General features: G+C 41.5%; 1 protein-coding gene across 5 annotated transcripts in view; it reads right to left on the reverse strand.

Moving 5' to 3' along the window:
- Nucleotides 1-24,152, reverse strand: part of ARHGEF9 (Cdc42 guanine nucleotide exchange factor 9) — a 311,063-nt gene that overhangs the window by 124,805 nt on the left and 162,106 nt on the right. The window contains exon 1 of one of the 5 annotated variants that reach the window (XM_033111462.1): nt 11,390-12,202. The exons of 2 other annotated variants lie outside the window; for them this stretch is intronic. Coding sequence is in view for 2 of the 3 variants with exons in the window: in XM_033111460.1 (XP_032967351.1) it covers nt 11,383-11,391 (9 nt within the window). In the remaining variant the exon portion in view is untranslated. Of the gene's footprint in view, nt 1-11,378; nt 12,203-24,152 lie in introns of those variants that run through there. 2 more of the 5 variants (XM_033111460.1, XM_033111453.1) reach the window with 2 other exon arrangements.

Here is a 24,152-nt window from a genome sequence, read left to right on the forward strand (position 1 = left end):
AAAAGTAATTGTGGTTTAAAAAGTTTAAAATTGCAAAAACTGGGCCGGCCCGGTGGCTCAAGTGGTTGGAGCACCATGCTCCTAACGCCGAGTTCGCCGGTTTGATTCCCACATGAGCCAGTGAGCTGCTCCCTCTTCTACAGCTAAGATTGTGAACAATGGCTCTCCCTGGAGCTGGGTTGCTGTGAGCAGCCAAAGGTCGGCGTGAGCTGCCGCGGGCTGCTGTGTGCTCTCGTGGGCTACAGTGTGCTGCCATGAGTGGCCGGTGGCCAGCATGAGCAGCCGGCAGCCAGTGAGAGCTGCCATGAGCTGCTGACCAACACTGGCAACTGACTGCCTCAGCCGGGGGCAGTGCAAGGCTCATAATACCAGCATGGGCCAGGGAGCTGTGTCCTACACAACCAGACTGAGAAACAATGGCTTGAACCGGAGTGGGGGGGCGAGGCGAAAGAAGGGGAAAAAAAAAATTGCAAAAATCGCAATTACTTTTGCACCAACCTAATATTTCTAACACAACTCTTAATCATATCATGAAAATCCAGTAATGTTCATCAGAAATTCTAGCCAAGTACCTGGGGGCCAAAAATTGGTTTTTAATTGCCAAGTGCCTAGGTGGTTCTGGCATGATGGACTTGAGAAGGCACTAAATAAAAACACAATTAACTTTGGCTTTCTTCCAATCTCCTTTTTTAGCTTTGCAGGAGATAAGGAGAGAGAGAAAGCTAGTATGCTATTCACAGCAACATGTGTGTGGCCAGGTAGGGGGATGGAGCTGAGGGTAAATAAAAGGAAGCTTCTTATAAAGAACAATTCCCAGCTTCCCACCAAGAATGGAAGACATGGGTTGGGTCACAGAGTTTCTACCCTTCCATGCTGGGTATAACAGTGCTCCATGCTGTGATGGAGAGAAATGAGGCACAAAGACAATGGGATTTTTGCAAGGTCATCCAGCGACTGAGTTCATATTTGCAGCCCTTCTTTATTGGCATCTGTCTTTCATTAATGAAACCTTTACAGAGAGCCTATCAAATGTCAGGCCCCTACACTGTGACAGTCACCCAGAGATTTCTGCTTCAGAGAGTTCGCACAGATCAGCCCCAATTAACAGAAAAGAAAACCAACTCAGAGGCTAAGTGACTTGCCCAAGGTCACAGGGCTAAAAAATGACAAATTATTAGTTCAGTGACCCTTTGCTTTCTATCACATCATACAGGCTTCCTTCACTCCTGAAAGACAAGAGCAGCTTGCAAGCCACATGCGGCTAGCAAATCACATCCCTGCAAGGCAATGGTCTAACTTCTGTACTACGACGAACACACTGTTTCCTTGGGAGAGTCCTTTCTCTTCTGGGCCAAGTTCTCCAGCTTTTACAATGAAGGAATCAGACTCGGGACAGCTGCAAAACCCCTTTTCTAGAAGATATAGCTGTCCAGAATGACCTTAAATGGCACTGTAACTTCCAGAGCTTGAGCCCCTATCAACTGCTGTATGACAAGGCTTTGAGCCTCATTTTTCTCTTCTGTAAAATGAAGATAATCTCTGCCCTGCCTACTTTACAAGGCCACAGAAAAGATCAAGTGAGGCAATATGCAAAAATCCAGTATGAAGTGTTCAAGAGGGAGAGTCAAGAATAAAGTGAGCATCCACCATCTACAGTTGCTTTTCTCTAAATTCAAGCAGAGAAACTATCTATGCATGTTCTATCCAATAAATCTTCCTGAATCCTCCTGTGCAGTTCAACCTGGATTCTCAAGAAAAGTACCTCAGCAGTTGCAATGTTGAAATGAAGTTAATAAATCCCTCCACTCCCTTTGGGCTGTAACCACAAAGCAGTTTCATCATTTTGCCTTTCTTCTGAGCCCTTCCACCATGCCAGGCCTATTACAGCCTCTTTGTGGGACACCTGGCACCCCCATGCCTCTTTCAATGCCAAAGCACCCACTGCCCAGCTCTCCTGCCAACGAGCAGGGTTCACAGAGAGGAGGAAGGGAGTGGGCGGAAAAGAGGCTGTGGGAGGTACAGCTAAAAGTAGCAGCTGCCTTTAGGCACCACACTCTGTGGGGGTGGGGGGTGGGCTCTCAGCACATCCTTCCTGCAGCCAGATGGGAATGGAGGTGCACGGTTTCCCCTCCTCTAATGAAGGCAGGCAGGCAGAGAGATCAGAGCTGCCAGAACCATTCCTAGAGCTGTCTTCGGAAGCTCAGTGCTGGCCTCCTCTGGGCCCTGAGGGCAGATGGCCCTAGCAGCACAGGGCTGCAGCCAGGCCTCCCTGCCCCAGGAGAATATAGTCTGCAAGAAATTCTGTGCTCCCCCCACCGCCATCTCAATGCCTGATACCCAAGGGCTGCTGACAGACCTGCACCCCTCCAGGAGGTTACACGATACTCTTGTTCTCCCAGCCTCTGTCAGCTCACATTCTCCAACTAAACCTGAGAGAGCACTCAGGTCTCTGACCCAGCTGGGGAAGCATAGAGCCAGCACCCTATAGCAGAAATAGTGGGTTAAAAGAGACAAGGGCTCGATTTGAGGAATCAGGATCGCAGGCCCATCACTGCAGTCCCTTTCCCCTTCAGTGTCTTAGTTTACTCAGTTGTAAAATAGGAAGAGGAGAGGCATGCTGCAGATCTCCAAGGTACTCTAGTCTCTGCCTCTATATGCTTCTCTGTGAATCCTGGCCACTTAAATGAAAGCTCCCCCTTCCCCAATCCAAGGCTGGCCTATCTTCCAAGCAGTCTGGCTGAGCTGGTCACAGCCATCACCACTCTCCTAATTCCCATTACCCTAATGACTAAGGTTTACATTAGCAAGATAGTTACCCAGAACTCCTCCACCTCTGTCCTAGGCCCATTTCAACTAGATTAGTTCTGCTTTTTTCCTGTTTTATATAGAAGCTTCTCACTCAAATTTCATTCGAGAACATGATTCTTCTTTTGAATCCAGAGCTCATTCTAGTGACATGAACTGAGGCCTAGTGGGGAAGGGGCTTGATCAAGTTCTGGCAGCAAGGTAGTTACAGGGCCACAGCTTGCTCCCAGGGGTCCCAAGGCCATTACCAGTGTTTTTTACTCCTACTGAAGGTCTGCCTTCTATATGCTCTCCTTCTGTCATGCATGCACAACTTTCCCTGTTCTCTGATACCAACTCTTGACTTTGATGCTCAAAGACCAAATGCCCAATTCCTGTCAGGGGCCTAAAACTAGCACAGAAGAGTGATGAAGGCAAAAAAGAACTTAGCTCAGACACAGCCCTCCCTTAACCTTTCCCTTTCCTCCAGGTTGCCCCTTTGCTCCTCTCCTCAAAGTTTCCTCCTGAGTTCTACCTCTGTTAGTGGAACCCCTTCACTTCCCAAAGTCACGACCACATTCTGACCACACAGTCGACTATGCAGGCTACACTGGAAGAACTGCAAGATGTGGTGTCAAAAGGCCTGGCTGGGTTTCAGGCCAAGAACTACCACTTCCTGACTGTGTGACCTTGAGTAAGTCACTTAATTTCTCTATGCCTTAGTTTCCTCAACTACTTCCAGTCTTGGGGGAGGAGACAATGAAATAACTAGGGAATTTAATTGTTGAAATTCTTATTAACAACAGTAGTATTAACTAAATGAATGGCTGCTTAAAATACTGCCGGAAGAGGCTCTCGGCTATCAAAGCAGACAGCCCGTTGCCTCCTAGGCTTTCCCAGAACTATGAGGTGGGCATTTTATCTATAAGAGGCAATTCTCAGTTATCCATACAACATGTCTCTTTAACAAATGCTAAATCCCAAACTGGCATCCACTTCCACTCAGCTCACTGTAGGGCCCCCTTCCCTGCTGGCAGCCAGTGTGCGTTCAATGAATACAACCTATAGTTCAGTTGTTCTAGAAGAACCCTAAGCCAAAAATAATTAGGAAGGCAATTCTATTACCCCCTACATCATCCTATGCATTCCAAACTTGCTGAAAGGGATCTTTAGGTACCTGATAGCTTTGAATAATAATATTCTTAATCATTTTGATCATTAGTATTAATCACAAAATAAGCACAGATCATTAGAGCTCGGAGAAATCTTGGAAGCTACCTAACCCACCTAACCCTATTTTGCAGATTAGCAAAACAAATTTCAGAGCGGAGAAGTAATTTACCCCATGTCACCCAGCAAATACACAGAATCTTCCCCACTAGTATAGTAAACAAGTAGGAACTGACTTTTTTTCCTGAAGGATTCAAAGAATCTCACAGCTGATAACTTTAAATCCAAATAGGTCCCCAGACTGTTCACTCTCCAGGGCTGAGTCCTCCTTTTTAGAGTGGGCACAAGCCCCTAGAATTTGTCAAGGCCCCCACAAATCCTAGAATAAAATTTCACCATCTGTGAAGCCTGCCTATTCATGTGTGCAGTAAGCCAGATTCAGGCTGAGCTGACATTTCCTTTGAACAGAGCAGTCATTCTCATTCCTGGCTGAATATTCCCGTCACCTCAGGGAGCTTTTAAAAAATACTGATGCCAGGGCCTCACCATGACCAACTCAATCAGATCTCCCTCAGAGATTCTGGAAACTGTTGTTAATCTTATTAAATCCCCAGATGATTCCAATGTGCAGCCAGGACTAAGAACCACTGGGTTAATGGAAAAAACTCAGCAAACCAAGGGAAACATGCAGAGTTTCCTGAACTCTTTGTATATTGCTTTAAAGCTTTATCTATGCTGTCCTGCTTTTCCAAAGAGGGAAAAGAAAGTGGTACACAAAATGTACAGTTGTAGCACTGATCCTCAGGCAAATTCTGAACCCAGTTAGGAAACATACGAGTTTGTGGGTATTGAAAGAAAACAGGGAACCCTGGAGCCTGCAACATGATTTACCACGAGTAAGATGCCAAATGACTCATACTCCTTCTGATGAGGTCACCGGCTTGGTTGGTAGATGATTGCTATGAACCTAGTATACATCCTGATGTCAACGAAGGATACAAGTCTATCAGGCCACGTTATCCTCATTAACACATTGGTAGGAGATGATGGTAGAGCCCAGTGGATTCTGCACTGATTGACCAGATATATACAAAAATTAACGGGTTCCAAGAGGTAGCTCTGGTGAGATGGCAGAGGAGCTAGTATTAACTTCATCACATCGAACATTTCTTTGAATCAACCTGAATGATACTTACTCAGTTTTCAAATTATGCAATGCTACAAGAGTGCCAGTATGTTTCACGGCTTGAAAAAAATTAACCCCCTCCAAAAACAAATGCTACAATAGACCAACCAAAGAAAATAAAGTTTCACTGACGCAATGCTGGAACAGACTCTAATTTGTTGCATGATACGAAGAAAAAATTTTAAAACCCATGAAAAGCTAGAATGGACTAACCAAACAAAATAAAATTTAACGAGTTTGCTTCAAAAGGCCAATTTCACAAGAAAGTAGAGGACTGGACTAGACAGCAAAGAGTTTGAGTCTATAGCCCAAAAGGCTAATAGAGTGCCTTTTCACCCTGGCAGCACATTTGAAACACCTCAGGAGCCTTAAATTTAAAATTAAAAGAAAAAAATCTGCTGGGGACCGAACCCATGCCAATTATCTCCCAGAGTGGGGACCTGGCATGGGTATTTAAAAAACTCCCCAGCTGATCTGAATTTCAGTGAGGGTTAAAATCCAGTACAAGGCTGCACTATTAGATATTTCATAGACAGATCAAAGTCCCTTTGTACTTGATCCTGATCAGGTGGCACCTAGAGTAGCATGATCACTTCTGGGCAGCACATTTTTAAAGAAATATAGAAAAATAAGAGTGCTTCAAAAGGAAGGACAATTATATGAAAACTGCAGTTCCTTCAAAACATTCTATATTTTAAGCTTCATCAATTCACACTGCCTTTCTCCTTGAAGATCTGAAACAGTGAGTTTTCATAAGACTAAAGGGAAAGCTGATGTATAGTGAAGATTAAAAGGCCCTCAGTTTTTCCTCTGTGTCTCTGAGACTGTTTCTGATTAGTTCATTCATTTATTCTTTTTTTTAGATTCCACATATAAGTGAGATCATATGGTATGTCTTTGTCTGTCTGACTTATTTCACTTAGCAAGGTGAGGGGATTAGAAAGCACAATCGGTAACCACAAGATTGCCACAAGGATACGAAAGTCAATTTGGGGAATATAATCGATAATGTTGTAAAGATTTTGTGGGGTATCCAATGGACACTGGTCTCATTAGGGAGACCACCTCAGGGAAGATGTAGATGCCTGATCACTGCACTGTACACCTGAAGCTGAACAATAATGAATGTCAACTACAATTTTATGTGTGTATATATATATATATATATATATATATATATATGGTCACAAGAAGTGGAGTACAGCATTAGGAATAGAGATAGTGGAAATGTAATGGCTGTGTGCGATGTCAGAGGGGTAGTAGATGGGGGAGGGGGGTTATCACTTTGCGAGGGATATACATGATAAATGTCTATTACATTGTTTTGTACACCTGAAACTAATAAAAAAATAAATAAAAGATTAAAAGGCAGCACTTTCTTAAAGAATTCTGTGCAAAACTACTATACAAATGAACGGTATGAAAAACACTAAAAATATAAGTGAGTAGCTGAGGAAGTCAGTATGACTTCAAGGGAGACTCACATGCCTCTCCACCTGACTCAATGCAGCTTCACACTAGCTGGGAATGATCAACTCTGACTCTCCCTCCTCTGTCTGAAAAGCAGACCCACTCTCATCCCACCAATCTCTCTGACCTTCCCTCATCTGTAAAACTGGGAATAACAATCATTTCTCCCCACTTCACAAGGCTGACATGACGCCCAAAATTAGGATGTGAATGAAATTGCTTTGTAAACGCTATAGGCCCATGCACTGACAAGGGATTATTAATACTGCCATTACAGGACTGTTTCCTGCGTCTTCTCTGTCTTCTGGATCCTTCTCCCTTCTAGTTTTTCCACTTTGTACTTCTGTGCCAGGACAAAGCACAATGAACTAAATACTCTTGAGACGTAGACCCACCTAATGACAGGGAGACACTCTGGGCAGATATCAGAAGAGCTAAGCTTTGATCAAGGATTCTTGGAAAGGAAGAGACTCAGTTGGGCTAGAACAAGTTGCAGAGCTAGAAAAAAGAGCTAGAGAGCCTAAGATTCTCTATCTCCATCCCACTGGGGCTGGATCCAGATGCTTCGTGGGAGGTCTTCTGAGGAGGCAGTTATTTTGGGAGAATAGGCTCAATTCCCACTCATATCCCTGTCCAGAGCAAGCACTCCACAGGCCAAGGGGAGCAGAGGCCAAGATGGCAGACAAAGGCTAGGAGGAGGACATGATTTGGCACCATCCCTGCAACTGTCAGAGTGTACCCTCCAGTCACAGCCAAGCATTCTCAATCTGGGCTTCACCACAGGGCAGAAGAGCACCTCACCCACAGGCTCACTGGGATCCCTCAGCTCCCTAGCTACTTAATCCCTCTCCCTCTCCCTCCCCTCTCCCCTCTCCCCTCTCCCCTCTCCCCTCTTCCCTCTCCCCTCTCCCCTCTATGACAGAATGTGAGCCAGGGCTGAAACCCTGTTCACTAGCCCCACAATTAAAATGTCATTCCCAATTTGTCCAGCCTTTCCTATCAGAAACTACTTAGAGACCAACAATATAGAAACAAAACCACCCAAATTCTACACTGCAGCTAGGCTGGGCAGAGCTCCCTAAGCCACAAACAATATTGGGGCACACTGCACAAGCAGAGGCTGCAGGTTCTGACAAATAGAAGCTGTCTCAATGGGGAAAAGCATTGCTCAGTTTGTTCCCACCACACTACCCCTTCAATTCCTCCTTGCCTCAGTCAAAAATCAGAGTGAAAAAAATGTATTTTTCTGGGCATGCAAACCTCTTCTACTAAACTGGGTTGTGTAATGGCTCATTTAATCTTAAGGAGAAGGCAGTGACTAGAGGGGGATTTGAATCCAGGAGGTTTCCAATAAACAGCCCCCTTGGTTGGGGCAAGGCTAGGCGCTGGATGCCTTCTGTGGACATGATTTCTAGGCATTTGCAGGCAATGAGGATCTTGCCCTTTCTCTGTCCTCTCCCCCCAAGCATCTCTCCAAGTCCTGCTGGGCTCAAGCCGCCTTTCTCCAGAGGCCTTGGTGCCTGGACTTTTAAAGGGTGGGCGCTGGAGCTCAGCAGGAGCTGAGTGATGCAGGGGTTGCTAGGATACCAGTTGAGGGCATTTTCTTGAATACCCTGGTGGGGATCTGGAAGCCAAAATTCCAAAACTGGAATTTTGCCCCTCTTAGAAGCAAAAGATATCCTCTACCCAAAGGAGTCAGGGAGGGGGAAAAGAAATAAGGAACTTTGTTGGGAAAAGTTGGGACAAATCAGAGTGGAAAAGCCCTCTTCTTTCTTACCTACCTACTTACAGAGGGGAGATGAGGCTGTATCAGGGGAGGGAGGAAAGGGAGAAGGACGAAGATGAAGAAAAGAGGCAGGAGAGTGAAGAAAAAAAAAATCTCAAAATACACAGGATTCTTACTCCTCTGGCTGCATTTTTCATTTTCTCTCACTCTTCTCTTTTTGCATACCCTCACAAGTCTGAAGGAGAAATACCAAACCTTTAGGATTCACACAAGTAAAAAGTCACACTGCCAACTTTGATTCTCTACTCCCCAGACTCCCTTTTAGCTGCTCTAGGATGGCCTGCCATCTGGCTAGCAACATCCCCTTATTTGCCTAGAGAAAAATTAATCTAAAAAACGCTTACCCATTCCGCCAGCTAAATTACTGATGGAAGGGCTCATTCAAGCTACCCCTTTTGTGTGAGGGGTTGTGGGTTCGGCGGGAGGATTGATAGGGGGAACACCCATCCATCCTAGCACCAGTCAAATCCTTACAATCTCTAGCACAAGGAGGCCATTCAGAACTGTGGAACTCAGTGCATGCCCTTCTGTTTTTCCTCATTCCTAGCACAACCAACCCCCATCCACATTCAGGAGTATAGACTCACCCCTCCACACACACATACACACAGAAGGGTGTGCACACACACCCACAAACATACTGTCACACAACCTACACACATACATTTCCAAAGGCTTTCTGCCAAGGACCTGTTAGGCACCCAGTTGTAAAGGCTGTGGCATTTCATGACACTACTTTTTCATAAACCTAGCTCAAAGACCAGCTTTAAAGAATGCTTCTCCCCTTAGTGGGGAAAAATTCCATTGTTGTAGTAGTCTTCTTCCCATGGTAGCTAGGTGAAAAATCTCTTAGGTAAAACTTTAGCTTCTCCAGATACCAGCAACCAGGTATTTCACTCCCACCTCCCATCACTCCTTAATTAACATTTCATTTTCCTTTTCACTTGTCTTTACAGTTCATCCCACTCTGATTTCAAGTGCCTATGGGCTACATTTGGGCACCCAAAATCACAGAATCCAAGAACTTGGAGGTCACTTATTCTAACCATCCCCAAATGTCAATGTTACAGGAAATCCCAAACCCACTGAGAAGGAAAAAAATTACCCAAGGTCAAACAGCCACTGAACAGAAAGCACCCAGGTCTTTAGTGCCCAGCCTAGAGCCTTTCCTCACTCTTCAATGTGGTCTCAAAACACAGTGCCCAGTCAAAATATAAGCTTATTTTAGATAATATTGTTGGAGTTAAGGTGGGTGGGGGGTCTCACGAGATTCTCTTTGCCAAGAAACAAGATCTCAGTTCAACCCAGGCGGCCCCAACAAAAGGACAAAAGAGTAAATAAGAATCAATGCCAGCAGACTTCCCAGATCATGCTAACACCTTGGTACCAACCGAATAAAAAAATCAGCTTCTCATCCACGCCGAGCTAACAAGAGCACACCTCGAGACTCAAAACCTCTTCTGACGCCATCAAATAATATTCTGGGTCCTGAGGGTTAAGACCATTTCAAGAGCCCCCTTCACAGCCCCTCTCCCTTCATAAGCAGTTCCACAGAGATTAAAAAGCAGACATGGAACTTGACAGCACAATGCCAGCAAATTTGCACATCACACATTTGCAGCCACTCACATGGTGTAGGGGGAACATGCGTGTGGATGGCTATGCGCCCTGATTCATTCCTACATGAGCTAGAAATGGCACTATTTCAAGTCAGGTAAGCAATGGAATGAGGAAGACCTGCCTACATCAGCAGGTGGGGGAGGGGGGAAAACATGTATTATGCACATTGGCGTCAGAGACTTCCCCCCCCCCACCCCGGGCTTTGCCAAGAGCTTCCTCAGGGGAAACTGAAATATGAAAATAATAACGACGGCAATAATAACATCAACTACCACCACTACCATCTGATACAGACATGCAAATATATGTCAAATTGGAATGTTGTTTCTAGCTCATAATTTCCGGAGCTCTCACCCCATTCCATCTAGACTTTTTGGGAGGTGACAGGGGGTGCTCAAAACTCTACTTAGCAAGATACATACTTTAATTTTGTTATGGGAATCTTTCAATTAGAGATACCTCTGACCTTAAAGAACAAACAAGGCAGCAAACAAAAACCACCACTTTCTCATTAGCACTAGCAAGTTCTGTTTAAAATATAGTTCAAGAACATCATTGCAAATGAGATTACCCCAAAGAGGCATATCCAAATACTATTATTCCCACAGTGGGTGAAGAGCTGGCTTTTGCTTTTTGGAGGACGCACGCAGAAAATCCCCAAACTCAAATCCAGGAGTACAGTCTTTTGAAAAAGGAACCCAATAATAGCTCGTCGATGTCTTCTCTTGCCAATTCATAAAGATCAGAGAACGCTTTTATGTCCCATTCCATAATTCCAAAGAAACTGACATTTAATACTTTAAGAAATATTTCAAAGGTGGCTTCTTTCCAAATTGGAAACTGTGAACCCTGGACAGCAAATTGAGATTCAAAGGACAGTCACCAACTGCCAGTTCAATGCACCCCCTCAACATCACTTCTCAAATTCCCCCTTCTCTATAGAGATTAAAGAATCATTTCCCCTAAATTCATTCCTTCTATTGATTTTTGTCTCTCTAAACATCCAGTGCAAGACACCTAAGATGCCAAAAATCCATCATGCTCTTCCCACAAACCCCCTTAACCCCCCCCCAAAAAAAAAACCAAACGCACTCCTGATAGCAAGAGAGAAATTTTGATTAAAATTCCCTAATGAAATGCAAAGGTAGTTTTCAAGAAAATTAGTTGACAAGATACCACAAACAGCAAAGCCACTGTTTAAAGACAGAGATTGCTCCGTGAACATGACATAAATGGAGAATGCACATACACATGCACACTTAAATAGAAAGCATTTATCAACAATTTTACTCAAGCTATAAGCAACTACACTCACAGCATACTTAAAAGACATCACAAAAGATTTAGGGAGAGATAATATACCAACGTCATACATATCACAGCGAGGCCATGTTGAAGCTCAAAACGTTTTCCCCCCTGAGTAAGAAAGCTTGCTTTCTCTCCCTCTCTTTCCCTGTCTCTGACTGTCTCTCTTGATTTTTTTGCTTGGTGGTTCTCTGGATGAAATCAAATCGAGAGTTAGAAACAGCTCAGGTAGCTGGACTCCATTCAGCGCGTTCCCAGGAAAAACATGAGTATGACATTGACAAGCAGGAGGACTACAATCACGGCAAAAACGACTACAGTTTGCACATCCAGGGTCATGGTGCAATGCAGAACACTGTAGTGTTCCAGGTGGGGGGCCGGCAGATTGGGAGATGTCAGTCTCTGTTCTGTCAGACTGTCCATACAGCCACCATGCTAGAAAGGAGAGGAGGAAGTCGGGTGGTTAGGGAAAGGGTTGGGTTTGGCGCCCGAGTTTGGTAAGGGGGGGAGGGGGGATGGGGACAGGGGAGCCTGCTTCCCCCCTTTTCAGGATTGAGCTGATCTTTCTTCCCTAGCTGAGAAATCTTAGCTTGCGCTGAAGTCGGCAGAGTCCAGCATTCTCTCTCGGGCGCCACGGAAAAGGCAAAATCCTGGCTTTCAAAGGGAAAGGCGGGAGGAACCAGTGCGAGGTTCTCCAGAGCCTGCTCAGTCTGTCAGTCCCGGCGTGCGTCCGTCTGCCTGCCTGGCTACCGGTCCGTCTCGGTCTCCCCTACTCCCTCTAGTTCGCTCGCTTTCCTACGCTCGCTCGCTCTTGCTCTTCGTGGGGTTTCCGGGTGCCAGCCACTGGTTCCAACCCTGCCTCGCTGGATCTCTCCCTCTCCTCTCCCCACCCCCCAACCCATAGACTGCGCTTTTATTCACCAAGCGACTGCGAGCGCCTGCGTGAGGCGCTGCCCTCGCCGTTGACAGACCCGCCGGCCTATAGCAGGTGCCGCAGCGGAGCGTTTAGTCGCTGGGGGGCGGGACTTGAGCTGGCGTGCTAGCCGAGGCAACCAATCGGAAGGCCCAGAGCTCCCCGAGTGGGCTCGCTCCATTCCGACCAGCCGGAGCCACCAGCCACCAGTTCTGATGGGGGGGTGGGGAGCTTGTTGGGAGTGGGTTGAGGGCGAGGTAGGGAAAGAGGGAGGAGGAGAGAGGAAAGGACTGGGAAAGAAGGAGGGAGCAGACAAAAGGGGGCGGAGGGAAGAGGGCGTGGCAAGGAGGAAAGGAGGAGGGAACTAGGGGAAGACCGTGGGAAGCAGGGAAAAAAGAGAAGATGGGAAGGAGAGAGAAGAGATAGGGGATAAGATGAAGAGAAGGGTAGGGGTAAGGAAGGAAAAAGGATGAGGAGGAGGGAAAAGAAATGGAAAAAAAAAGGGATATGTACATAGGGAAGAGGCATGGCTTGGCAGCCACTGTGGAGCCTAGGCCAAGGAGGTAGCAAAGGTGCCTTTGGCCGCTGCCTAGGTATTTACAGGCAACTTATAATTAGCTATACAAATTCAACAAACTGGCGCTGTGGACAGAACCACAAGGATACACTACAAATTAAACAAAATCCAATCCTATTTGGCTTTCTGTGATATCTCTGTACTTGCAGGTCAGATTTCCTTTCCTACTTATGGTTTCTTTAGACTATGACAGCTTGCACTTTTCCAGCATACTGGGTGCTATGAAGAGAAGCCTCCACAAAACTTGCGATCTGTAATCACTGCCCTGTTCTGTGTTTGTGACCCTGTGTCTGGAACTAGGGGAAAAGCCCTGGACTAGAGACCAGAGGTTTCAGATTTACTCTCAGTCCTACCTCGAGCTTGTTGTATGACTTTTGGGCAACTCCTTTCCCCTCTCTCGCCTCCATCTCCCTTCTGTACATGAGGACTTAGATCTATCTGAGAATTCAGTGAAACCTCTGAATTCTCACCTCAGAAAAATACATACAATTTCAGCAGGCCTCTGGGCCCTCAAAAACTCAGGACTCCCTTACATAAAAGATGTTTAAGGGCCTTTCTTACCCTTACATTCTAGGACTGTAAAAGTGAACAGATAGATATTGGTGGAGGGGGTAAGAAACTGGATTAGCCAGGGATAAAACAAATTAAGTTCTGGAACTCCTACCACACTACAGACTCTAAGAGGAATGACAATTGCTTTCTATTCTTTAGAAATCTTTGAAGCTAGGACCCTCACCCATCTTAATTAGATGACTGGAAATACATGAATGGAAATTTATAACTTGAGTGAATGCAGGTCATAAACAAAATGACCCCTGGCCCTACAAGATAGACTAAAACTCAAAGAAGTCCCCACTTTAAGTTTTAGCTCATAAACCACCTATTAATGATTTGTACCAAAACAAAAAACCCTGAATCCCAAAAAAAAAAAAAAAAAAAAAAAAAAAAACATATCAAGCTTCTAGATCCAGCTATCAATTTATAGGAACACAGAGGACAGAAAAACATGTTAAGCTGCAATACAGGAATACAGACTGTAGAAAACTACAAGACCAACAACGCTGTTCCTTAGCAAATCAATAGGAAGAAAAAGAGAAATTGACTGACTCACTTGAAACTTGTGCATGTGCATCTGCATGCACAGACACATTTGTGACATTTATGAGAGAACTGGAAATTTGAACAGATCGAATATTTGATTATAGTAAAGAATTACTATTAAGTGTTCAGATGTGATAATGATATTGTGGAGAAGTTCAACAAAATGGGAGAAATCAGTGTAAATCTTTGTGACCTTGGATGAGGCAATGGTTTCTTAGACATGACATAAAGAGCACAAACGACAAAAGAAAAAATAAATAAATTGGACTTCATCAACCTTAAAAATTTTGTACTTCAAAGGACACTATCAAGAGTATGAAAAGAGAACCCACAGAATGGAAGAAAATATTTGCAAATTACATATCTGATAATGAACTTGTATCCAGAATACATAAAGAGCTCTTACAACTCAATTATAAAAAGGAAAATAACCAAATTTAAAAATAGGCAAAGGAGCTGAACAACATTTTTCCAGAGAAATGGTCAATACACATAAAAATATGCTCAACATATTAGCCATCAGGAAACTGCAAATCAAATGCAGAAAATGCAAATGCAGGAAATGCAAACTGGATATTTATGAAAGCATTATTTGTAATGAGATACCACTTTACACCTATTAGGACGGCTATTGTCAAAAAGCTAGATAATAACAAGTGTTGGGGTAGATGTAGAAAAATTGGAACCTTCAAAACACTGCTGGCAGGAATGTAAAATGATGAAGCCACTTTTGAAAACTGTCTGGCAGTTCCTCAGAAAGTGAAACATAGACTTACCATTTACTCTAACAATTCCACTCCTAGGTATATGCCTAAGAGAAAACGAAACCATGTCCACACAAAAACTTATACATGAACATTCATAAAAGCATTATTCACAATAGCCAAAAGATGGAAATAACTCAAATCCCCATCAATTGATGAATGGATACACAAAATGTGGTATATCCATACAATGGAATATTATTCAGCCATAAAAAGGAATGAAGTACTGTTACATGCTACAACATAAGGGAACTTTGAAAATATTATGTCACGTGAAAGAAGCCAGACACAGGCTTTTGTATTATTCCATTTATATGAAATGTTCATATAGTTAGGGTAAATATTGTTTATTTTATTTTATATTAGTTTCAGGTGTACAGCATAGTGGTTAGACATTTATATAATTTATGCAGCGATTCCCCCTGCCCGATTTGTCTAGTACCCACCTGGCACTATATGTAGTTATTGTAACATTGTTATTTTTTGGTTTCTATCACCTTCTTTATTTATTTTTGGTCATCTTAAGATTAAGGATGTCCCAACAAGTTCTTTTTAACTTCGTTTTAAAAAAGGAAAAAGGAAGGAAGGAAAGAAGGAAAGGAAAAGAAAGGAAAAAAGAGAGAGAGAAAGAAAGAAAGAAAGAAAGAAAGAAAGAAAGAAAGAAAGAAAGAAAGAGAAAGAAAGAAAAATTTCCATGCTAAATACCTCATGAGCCATGTTTTATCACCACAAAAAATGTCAATGGCTGAGTAAAACTGCAAATGTATGGGTTCATTTAAATATGGATTAAGGCTAAATGTAGTGGTACAAAAAGCACTACTATGACAAATAACAGAAAATTTATCTTGATATTATGCCCAATACATTTTCACTCAGATTGAGAGCTGTATAAAAACAAAACTGAGCTACAGAGGTTTCAATAAATAGGGGAGTGGGAAATGAGATGTTGGCATTTTCCCATAATTTTCATTGCCATGCATTAGTTTCTCCTACTCCTATGTAGAAAAGAGAATATAACACTCTCTGCGACTTTCCTTTCTTATTGAAACCAAAATAAGATTTGAAGTGATATGACTAAGGAACTCAGGGTTTCCGGGAGGGGTTGGTTGGTTTTAGTGCATTCCTTCTATATGTGTACTGCAAAAAATTTTAACCTAACTAATATTTTGAGATATTACCTACTTGTAAACTGTCTGAAATAAAAATCAAGAACTTTTTATATTCCTGTAAAAACTTGATAGAAAACTTAAATGAAATAAAAACAGATTATAGTAAGTCCAAAATAATATAACACACAGCAAAGGAAAAGGTAAGGTTAAAGGGATAGGTTGGGTCCAGAAAATGCAGAACTTACCTTCAGGCACTTAAAAGCCATGCAAGGGCTTAAGTGGAGTATGACACTGACAGGATTTGTATTTTTAAAATATCCACTTTGCTGTATAAAGAATGATTTGTGGGAGCAAAAGTGGATCGGAAGTCAGCTGCAGCCAGGTAAGTAGAGAAGGGGAATTGGATGTAGGTTGTAAACTGCTTAGCACAGATTCTTGTGTAGAGTAAGCACTAATTTAAATTATTAATCAAAATAACCCCACATTTATAGGTTTTATAATTTTCCTCTGAATCATATCTTTCCTATCCTGTCAAATCCAGATAGAGGAGAATATTTTTTAATTATTGTTTTTCAGTTACACTTGACATTCAATATTATTTCATATTAGTTTCAGGTATACAACATAGTTGTTAGACATGTATGTAATTTATCCAGTGATCCCCTTGTTTAGTCTAGTACCCACCTGGCAATATAGATAGTTGTTGCAACATTATTGACTACATTCTCTATGCTGTGCTTTACATCCCCATGATTAATTTGTAACTACCAATTTGTATTTCTTAATGCTTTCACCTTTTTCTTTTTTTTCTTTAATTAAAGTTTATTGGGGTGACAAATGTTAGTAAAGTTACACAGGTTTCAGGTGCACAATTCTGTAATACATCATCTGTATATCACATTGTGTGTTCACCACCCAGAGTCAGTTCTTCTTCCATCACCATATATTTGATCCCCCTTACCCTCATCTACCACCCCCTCCTCGCCTATCCTCTGGTAACCACTAAACTATTGTCTGTGTCTATGAGGTTTTCTTTCTTCGTTTGTTTGTCTTGTTCAATTGTTGTTTTCAGTTTTATGTATCACATATCAGTGAAATCATATGGTTCTCAACTTTTTCTGTCTAACTTATTTCACGTTGCATAATAACCTCAAGATCCATTCATGTTGTCGCAAATGGCACTATTTCATCTTTTCTTATGGCCGAATAGTATTCCATTGTGTATCTATACCACAACTTCTTTATCCAATCATCTATTGAAGGACCCTTTGGTTGTTTCCATGTCTTGGGCACCACAAATAGAGCTGCAGTGAACATCGGAGCACATATATTTTTATGGACAAATGTTTTCAGATTTTTTGGGTAGATATCCAGGAGAGGGATTGTTAGGTCACAGGGTAATTTTATTCTTAATTTTTTGAGGAACCTCCACACTGCCTTCGATATCGGCTGCACCAGTCTGCATTCCCACCAACAGTGTATGAGGGTTCCTTTTTCTCCATTGCCTCTCCAACACGTGTTATTATGTCTTGTTGATGATAGCCATTCCAACTGGTATGAGGTGATATCTCATTGTGGTTTTTATTTGCATTTCTCTAATGATTAGTGATGTTGAACATTTTTTCATATGTCTATTTGCCTTTTGTATGTCCTCTTTGGAGAAAAGGCTCTTCAGGTCCTCTGCCCATTCATTAGTTGGATTGTTGGTTTTTGTTGTTGAGTTGTATGAGTTCCTTATATATTTTGGATATGAGCCCCTCATCAGAGGCGTAGTTTGCAAAAATCTTCTCACATTTGGTTCACTGCCTCTTTATTTTGTCGATGGTTTCTTGTGCTGTGCAGAAAATTTTTAATTTGATATAGCCCCATTCATTTATTTTAGCTTTTACTTCCCTTGCCTTTGGAGTCAAATTCATAAAATCCTCTTTGAACCCAAGGTCCATAAGTTTAGTACCTATGTTTTCTTCTATGCAGTTTATTATTTCAGGTATTATGTTCAGGTCTGTGATCCATTTTGAATTAATTTTGGTACATGGTGACAGATAGCAGTCTAGTTTCATTCTTTTGCATGTGGCTTTCCAATTCTCCCAGCACCATTTATTGAAGAGGCTGTCTTTTCTCCATTGTATGCTTTTGGCTTCTTTGTCAAATATTATCTGTCCATATTTATATGGGTTTATTTCTGGGTTCTCAATTCTATTCCATTGGTCTATGTGCCTGTTTTTCTGCCAATATCATACTGTTTTGATTACTGTTGCCCTGTAGTACAAGCTGAAGTCAGGGAGTGTGATACCTCCAGCATTGTTCTTTTTTCTTAGGATTGCTTTGGCTATTCAGGGTCTTTTGTGGTTCCATACAAATCTGATGACTTTTTGTTCTATTTCTTTTAAAAATGCCATTGGGATTTTGATGGGGATTACATTTAATCTGTATGTTGCTTTGGGTAATATGGCCATTTTAACTATGTTGATTCTTTCAATCCATGAACATGGAATGTCTTTCCATTTCTTTGTGTCTTCTTCAATTTCTTTTAAAAATGTCTTCTAGTTTTCAGTATATAAGTCTGTAGGGTAGATGTTGAGAAAAATTTGCCTTCATTGGTTGATGTGAGCTTTTGTCTATTAGGTTTTATCTGTTCCTGCATGTGAGGTGATTTCTATGCTGTGATCAAGGATTGAGTAAATTCTCCCTTTGGTCTCATTCTCCCAAGCAGGGGAGACATGAGATGAGGTTGTTTTTCTGTTTGGTCTCATTCTCTCAAGTAGGGGAGATATGAGATGATGATTGTCATTCTGTCTGTGTTGTGAGGTGATGGTTAACTTAGGGTTAAAGAAATTCTTGATCGGGGTTGAGAGAATTCCCTGTTTGTTCTGTCTGTTTCGCCCACATCAACAGATTAAGTGAAGAAGTAGCTAAGTTATATCAGGATGACGTGACAGACACGTTGCCAGGCTTTGGAAGAACTTGGGCTGATGGTCCCAAGCAAGAACAGTAGATGTTGCTTATCCGGATGAATTGTCTCTTTGGCTCGATGGGCAACATTCATATCAATAACTGCCGGACCCTCCTGGAACTGGCCATTCCTGGAGGGTGTGGCAAGAACAAGAAACTTGGCTCTAAGGTACTTTTAAAAAAAATATGTAAGACAGACCTCAGTTGGCAGATTATTATTATTTTCTCATTTGGCCATTCGTCATTGGTGATTTTTCATCATTCTAACATTTTTGAAGACTTCCAGCAACATGCAGCTTACAACACCAGGGGATGTCCTGACTTTCACCCCACAAATCTGGTGAGGGCTGGCTGGTTCCCGGCCTCTCCAGTGTTGTTCCCCATGGTTACCCTTCTTGAGAACTTGTTAGCATCTAGAAAACTTGTATGCAGCTTGCAGCTTATATCAGAAGATGTCCCAACTCCTAACAACAACAATAACAACAACAACGACAATAGCAACATTCTTCAGATTGTTAACACCTTGAAAACTTATATGCAGCTTGCAGCTTATAGCATCAGAAGACACCTTGACTTCTAACAACAACAACAACAACAGCAAAATTCTTGGGAACTAGCAAGCAGTGGTGTGGGAGACGCCTGAGTTTCTCTCAGCTACAGACCTGGCATGGTTTTGATGTATGACTTTTCCAGTGCTGTTCTCACCAGTTTGGTGAACTTTTGGCATCTACTGTAACAGTTACTATCCTATAGAGCTTATTACTGCTTTCGGATACTACTTACTGATGTTATTTGTGTATTTAGCCAAGTGATTTTTGATCAATGGTAAACATATGTTGGAATCTCTTAAACTTATATGTATGTGTACTCCTTTGACATGACATTGTTATCAATATAGTTTACTCTTAACCACCTTTACTTACTGTCATTAGCACATTCTATTAATTGCCTTTGTCTTTTGCTATTGCATATTGCTAGATAAATTGATTAGATATTGCTAAATAAATAATCAATTAGCCCCTCTGTAGTGTGCTCCTCCTTCTTTTCCCCGCTCGTCATTACAAAGTCTTTCACATCCGTGAGTAAGTTTATTCCTAGGGATTTTATTCTTTTTGTTGCAATTGCAAAAGGATTTTTTTTTTAATTTCTTTTTCTGAGGTTTCATTGTTAGTTTATAGGAATAGAATGGACTTTTTGTACGTTGATTTTATAGCTCACAAGTTTACTGTATTTGTTTATTGTTTCTAATAGGTTTTTGGTAGAGTCTTTAGGGTTTTCTATATATAACATCATGTCATCTGCAAAAAGTGACAATTTAACTTCATTCTGTATGCAGATGCCTTTTATTTCTTTCTCTTGCCTGATTGCTCTGGCAAGGACTTCCAACACTATGTTGAAAAGCAGAGGTGAGAGGGGACAGCCCTGTCGTGTTCCTGAACGTAGAGCAAAGGGCTTCAGTTTTTCACCATTAATTATGAGATTAGCTGAGGGTTTGTCATATATGGCCTTTATTATGTTAAGGTATTTTCCTTCTATATCCATTTTATTAAGTGTTTTAATCATAAATGGATGTTTTATCTTGTCAAATGCTTTTTCCGCATCTATTCATATAATCGTATGATTTTTGTCCTTTATTTTGTTTATGTGGTGTTACACATTGATCGATTTGCATATGTTAAACCATCCTTGTGCCCCTGGGATGAATCACACTTGGTCATGATGTATAATTTTTTTAATGCATTATTGCATTCGATTTGCTAGAAATCTATTTAGGATTTTTCCATCTGTATTCATCAGAGATATTGGTCTGTAGTTTTCTTTTTTTGTGTTATCTTACCAAGTTTTAGTATCAGGGTAATGTTGGCCTCATAAATTGGGTTAGGGAGTATTGTCTCTTCTTCAACTTTTTGGAAGAGTTCAAGTAGGACAGCTATTAGATCCTCTTTGAAGGTTTGGTAGAATTCACTAGTGAAGCCATCTGGTCCTGGGTTTTCCTTTTGGGAAGGTTTCAAATGATTGATTCAATTTCCTTATTGTTGATTGATTTAGATTTTCCAATTCTTCATGATTCAGCCTAAGAAGGACATATGTTTCTAAGAAAAGGTCCGTTTCTTCTAGGTTATTGAATTTGGTGGCCTATAATCCTTCATAGTAATCTTGGATGATCCTTTGTATTTCTGTGGCATCCGTGAGAACTTCCCCTCTTTCATTTCTAATTTTGTTTATCAGTGTCTTTTCTCTTTTTACCTTAGTGAGTCTAGCCAAGGACTTGTCAATTTTATTAATCTTTTCAAAGAACCAACTCTTTGTTGCATTAATTTTTTCTATTCTCTTTTTGTTCTCTATTTCACTTAGTTCTGCTCTGATTTTTATTATCTCCTTCCTTCTGACTTTGGGTTTCACTTTTTTTTCTTTTTCTAGTTCTTTGGGGTGTAACATGAGGTTATTTAACTGGACTTTTTCTTCTTTCTTTAGATAGGCCTGTAATGATCTAGATTTCCCTCTTACAATTGCTTTCGCTGCATCCCAAAAATTTTGGTAGGATGTATTTTCATTGTCATTTGCTTCTGTGAATCTTTTGATCTCTCCTCTTAGTTCTTCTTTGACTCAGTCGTTCTTTAAAAGTACGTTGTTTAATCTCCACATATTTGTAGTTTTTCCTGCTTTGTTTTTGCAGTTGATATCCAATTTCAAAGCCTTGTGATCAGAAAATATGCTTGGTATGATTTCAGTCTTCTTAAATTTGCTGAGGCTAGTTTTATGTCCTAATGTATGGTTTATCCTTGAGAATGACCTTCACCTTTTTCACCCAGCACCCCAACCCTCCTCCCCTCTGGCAGCCATCAGTTCTCTGTATCTATGAGTCTGTTTCTGTTTTGTTTGTTTATTTTGTTCTTTAAATTCCACATATAAGTGAGATCATATGTTATTTGTCTTTATCTGTCTGACTTATTTCACTTAGCATAATACCCTCTCGGTCTATCCATGTTGTCACAAATGGTTTAAGATTTCATTCTTTTTTATGGTCGAGTAATATTCCATTATATACATATAATGGAATATTTTTTACATATATATGTGTGTGTATATATATATATATATATATATATATATATATATATATATGGGTACGTAAGTAATTGTGGTTTTTGCAATCATTTTTAACCTTTTAAACTGCAATTAGTTTCACAACAACTTTATATATATATAGATATACTTCTTTATCCAATTGTCTATTGATGGGCACTTGGGTTGCTTCCATATCTTGGCTATTGAAGCTTTTGTTTCAGCTTTACATAAATATAAATATGCTAGGTTCTGATGTAAAATGTATTTCTTATAGCAGGTAATGGTCAAAATAGTTTGAAAGCCACTCTTCTAGTATATTATGTATGTTGAGACAGATACTGATGATCAGGACTGTACCATAATGTAAGCAACTAGAATCTTTCTCTTTGCCTTTAAAAGTACAATCTTATCCTGTCTCCCCTGACCCTTCAACCCACTGCAGCCTGGTTTTCACCTCCATTATCCCATAGTAAACTGGAACTTTTTGCTAATATAAACAGATGACCAACTTGTTGCTAAATCTCATGGCCAATGTTCCATTTATCTTCCCTGACTTCTCTCCAACTTGACTCCACTGATGCTGCCTTCCTCCTTCCTGAAATTCTCCTTTTGCTTTCAGGACACCATCTACATGACCTGTTAGGTTATATTGTCTTTATTTCCGGCCTACATTCTTCATCCAGTCATTAAGGCCATGATTTCTCAGGGTTCTTCTAATCTCACTCCTTTTTTCTTCTCATTGAACACTTGCACTGAATGATGGACCCATGCATTCCCAAGGTTTGAGTTACCACCAACATTACACACTAATGTACCTCCTTTTAACAAGATTACTGGATATCATTGGGGAGCAAAACAGACATAGGCCCTTGCTTGCATGGAGCTTACGACTCTGCTATTGATCCCCAGGTAGCTCTCTTCTCTTGAACTCTAGTGATGAATCTCCAACTGCCTTCTGCATATATCCTCTTGAATATCTCACATGATTCTCAAACTTAGTAAGTCCAAAATTGAATTCATTTTCTCCCACCCCTGCCAGCTTCCTCCTTTCCCTGAGTTCCCATCTCTTAGGAATGTCACACACAGAACTAGCCATAAGTTTTGCCTCTCCCTCACCTTGCTGCGAGCCAACCAGTCTAAAAGTCCTGATGATTCTCTTCCTCCTTAATTTCTCTCATGTGTCCTTCTTCTCTCTCCCTGCTGCCAGTACCTTTAATCAGTTCCTCATCATCTCTCATCTATTACCATTCATACTTGGTCTTTTGTGCTGCTCTCTCTCTCCCAGCCTTTACTGCCAAAATTGTCTCTCTCAGAAGCAGTTCTGCTCTTACCAATCCTATGGCGGCTGCTATAGATTGGTTGTTCAGGATCCATGCCACCCTCCTTCTAGCACGCCTTCTTATATTGCTGAAAAGCTAAAAACCAAAAAGAACTACAACAACAACAACCTGTCATTTCTCAGACTCTTTTGCATCCAGTGTTCTGGACATGATTTATAGCTACCAATCACATGCACATGCATAATATTTAGAAGGCGGTGATGATGCAGAAGCCATATTTCTGCTGCTTCTGTTGGCATGCACATTGGTGGAGGTTTTTGGGCTTTCTGCAGCCATGTTACCTTTTCATAGGCCCCAGTGTCTGGTCACTGGCTTTGTGCATTTGGGTCAGCAGAGAATGGAATATATATCTTTGTCATTGAGGATGTGGCAGGCATGTTGATACTCTAGTCAATAGCTAAGGCAGTGGCAGATTCCTGATTTCTAGGTCCCAGATAAGGTGCAGTGCTCCCAAAGTCCCTGATACTTCACCTTCCTGCTTGTTGCAGAGAAAATAGCTCCCCTGTTGGTTCTGGAAGTCATTCCGGGAGGCCCATCCTAAGGCTTGCCCCATCAGCCCTTCTACCAATTTTGAAAGCACCTGATTTTCTGTATTAAAACTATTTTTTTGCTGAAAATAACTAGAGTTATTTAATTTCTGCAGCTGAACCCTGACTTATATAACTCCTCTACTCATAGGCCTTCCATGGATCTCCACTGCCTTTAAGGCAAATTCTGTAGCATGGCACACAGTACCTTGTCAATCTGGTGTCCTTTGGCTTTTTTAAGCTCAACTCTCACCAATGTTCTCTCATTCTTCAGTCTCCAGCTAAACAGAACCTATTGTAGTTCTCATAACGCACCAGATTCTCTTGCCTCAAGACCTATGTAACTGTTGTTATCCTTCCCCAGCCCCCCACCTCAAAGCTCAGCTCAGGTACCACCTCCTCAAGAAGGCTTTCCCTAATGTTTTTCCGTCAAAAATATCCTGGACCATGTTCTTCTCCCATAGGATCCTGTGTTTAGC

This window comes from Rhinolophus ferrumequinum, chromosome X, assembly GCF_004115265.2.
Source record: "Rhinolophus ferrumequinum isolate MPI-CBG mRhiFer1 chromosome X, mRhiFer1_v1.p, whole genome shotgun sequence".
Taxonomy (NCBI): domain Eukaryota; kingdom Metazoa; phylum Chordata; class Mammalia; order Chiroptera; family Rhinolophidae; genus Rhinolophus; species Rhinolophus ferrumequinum.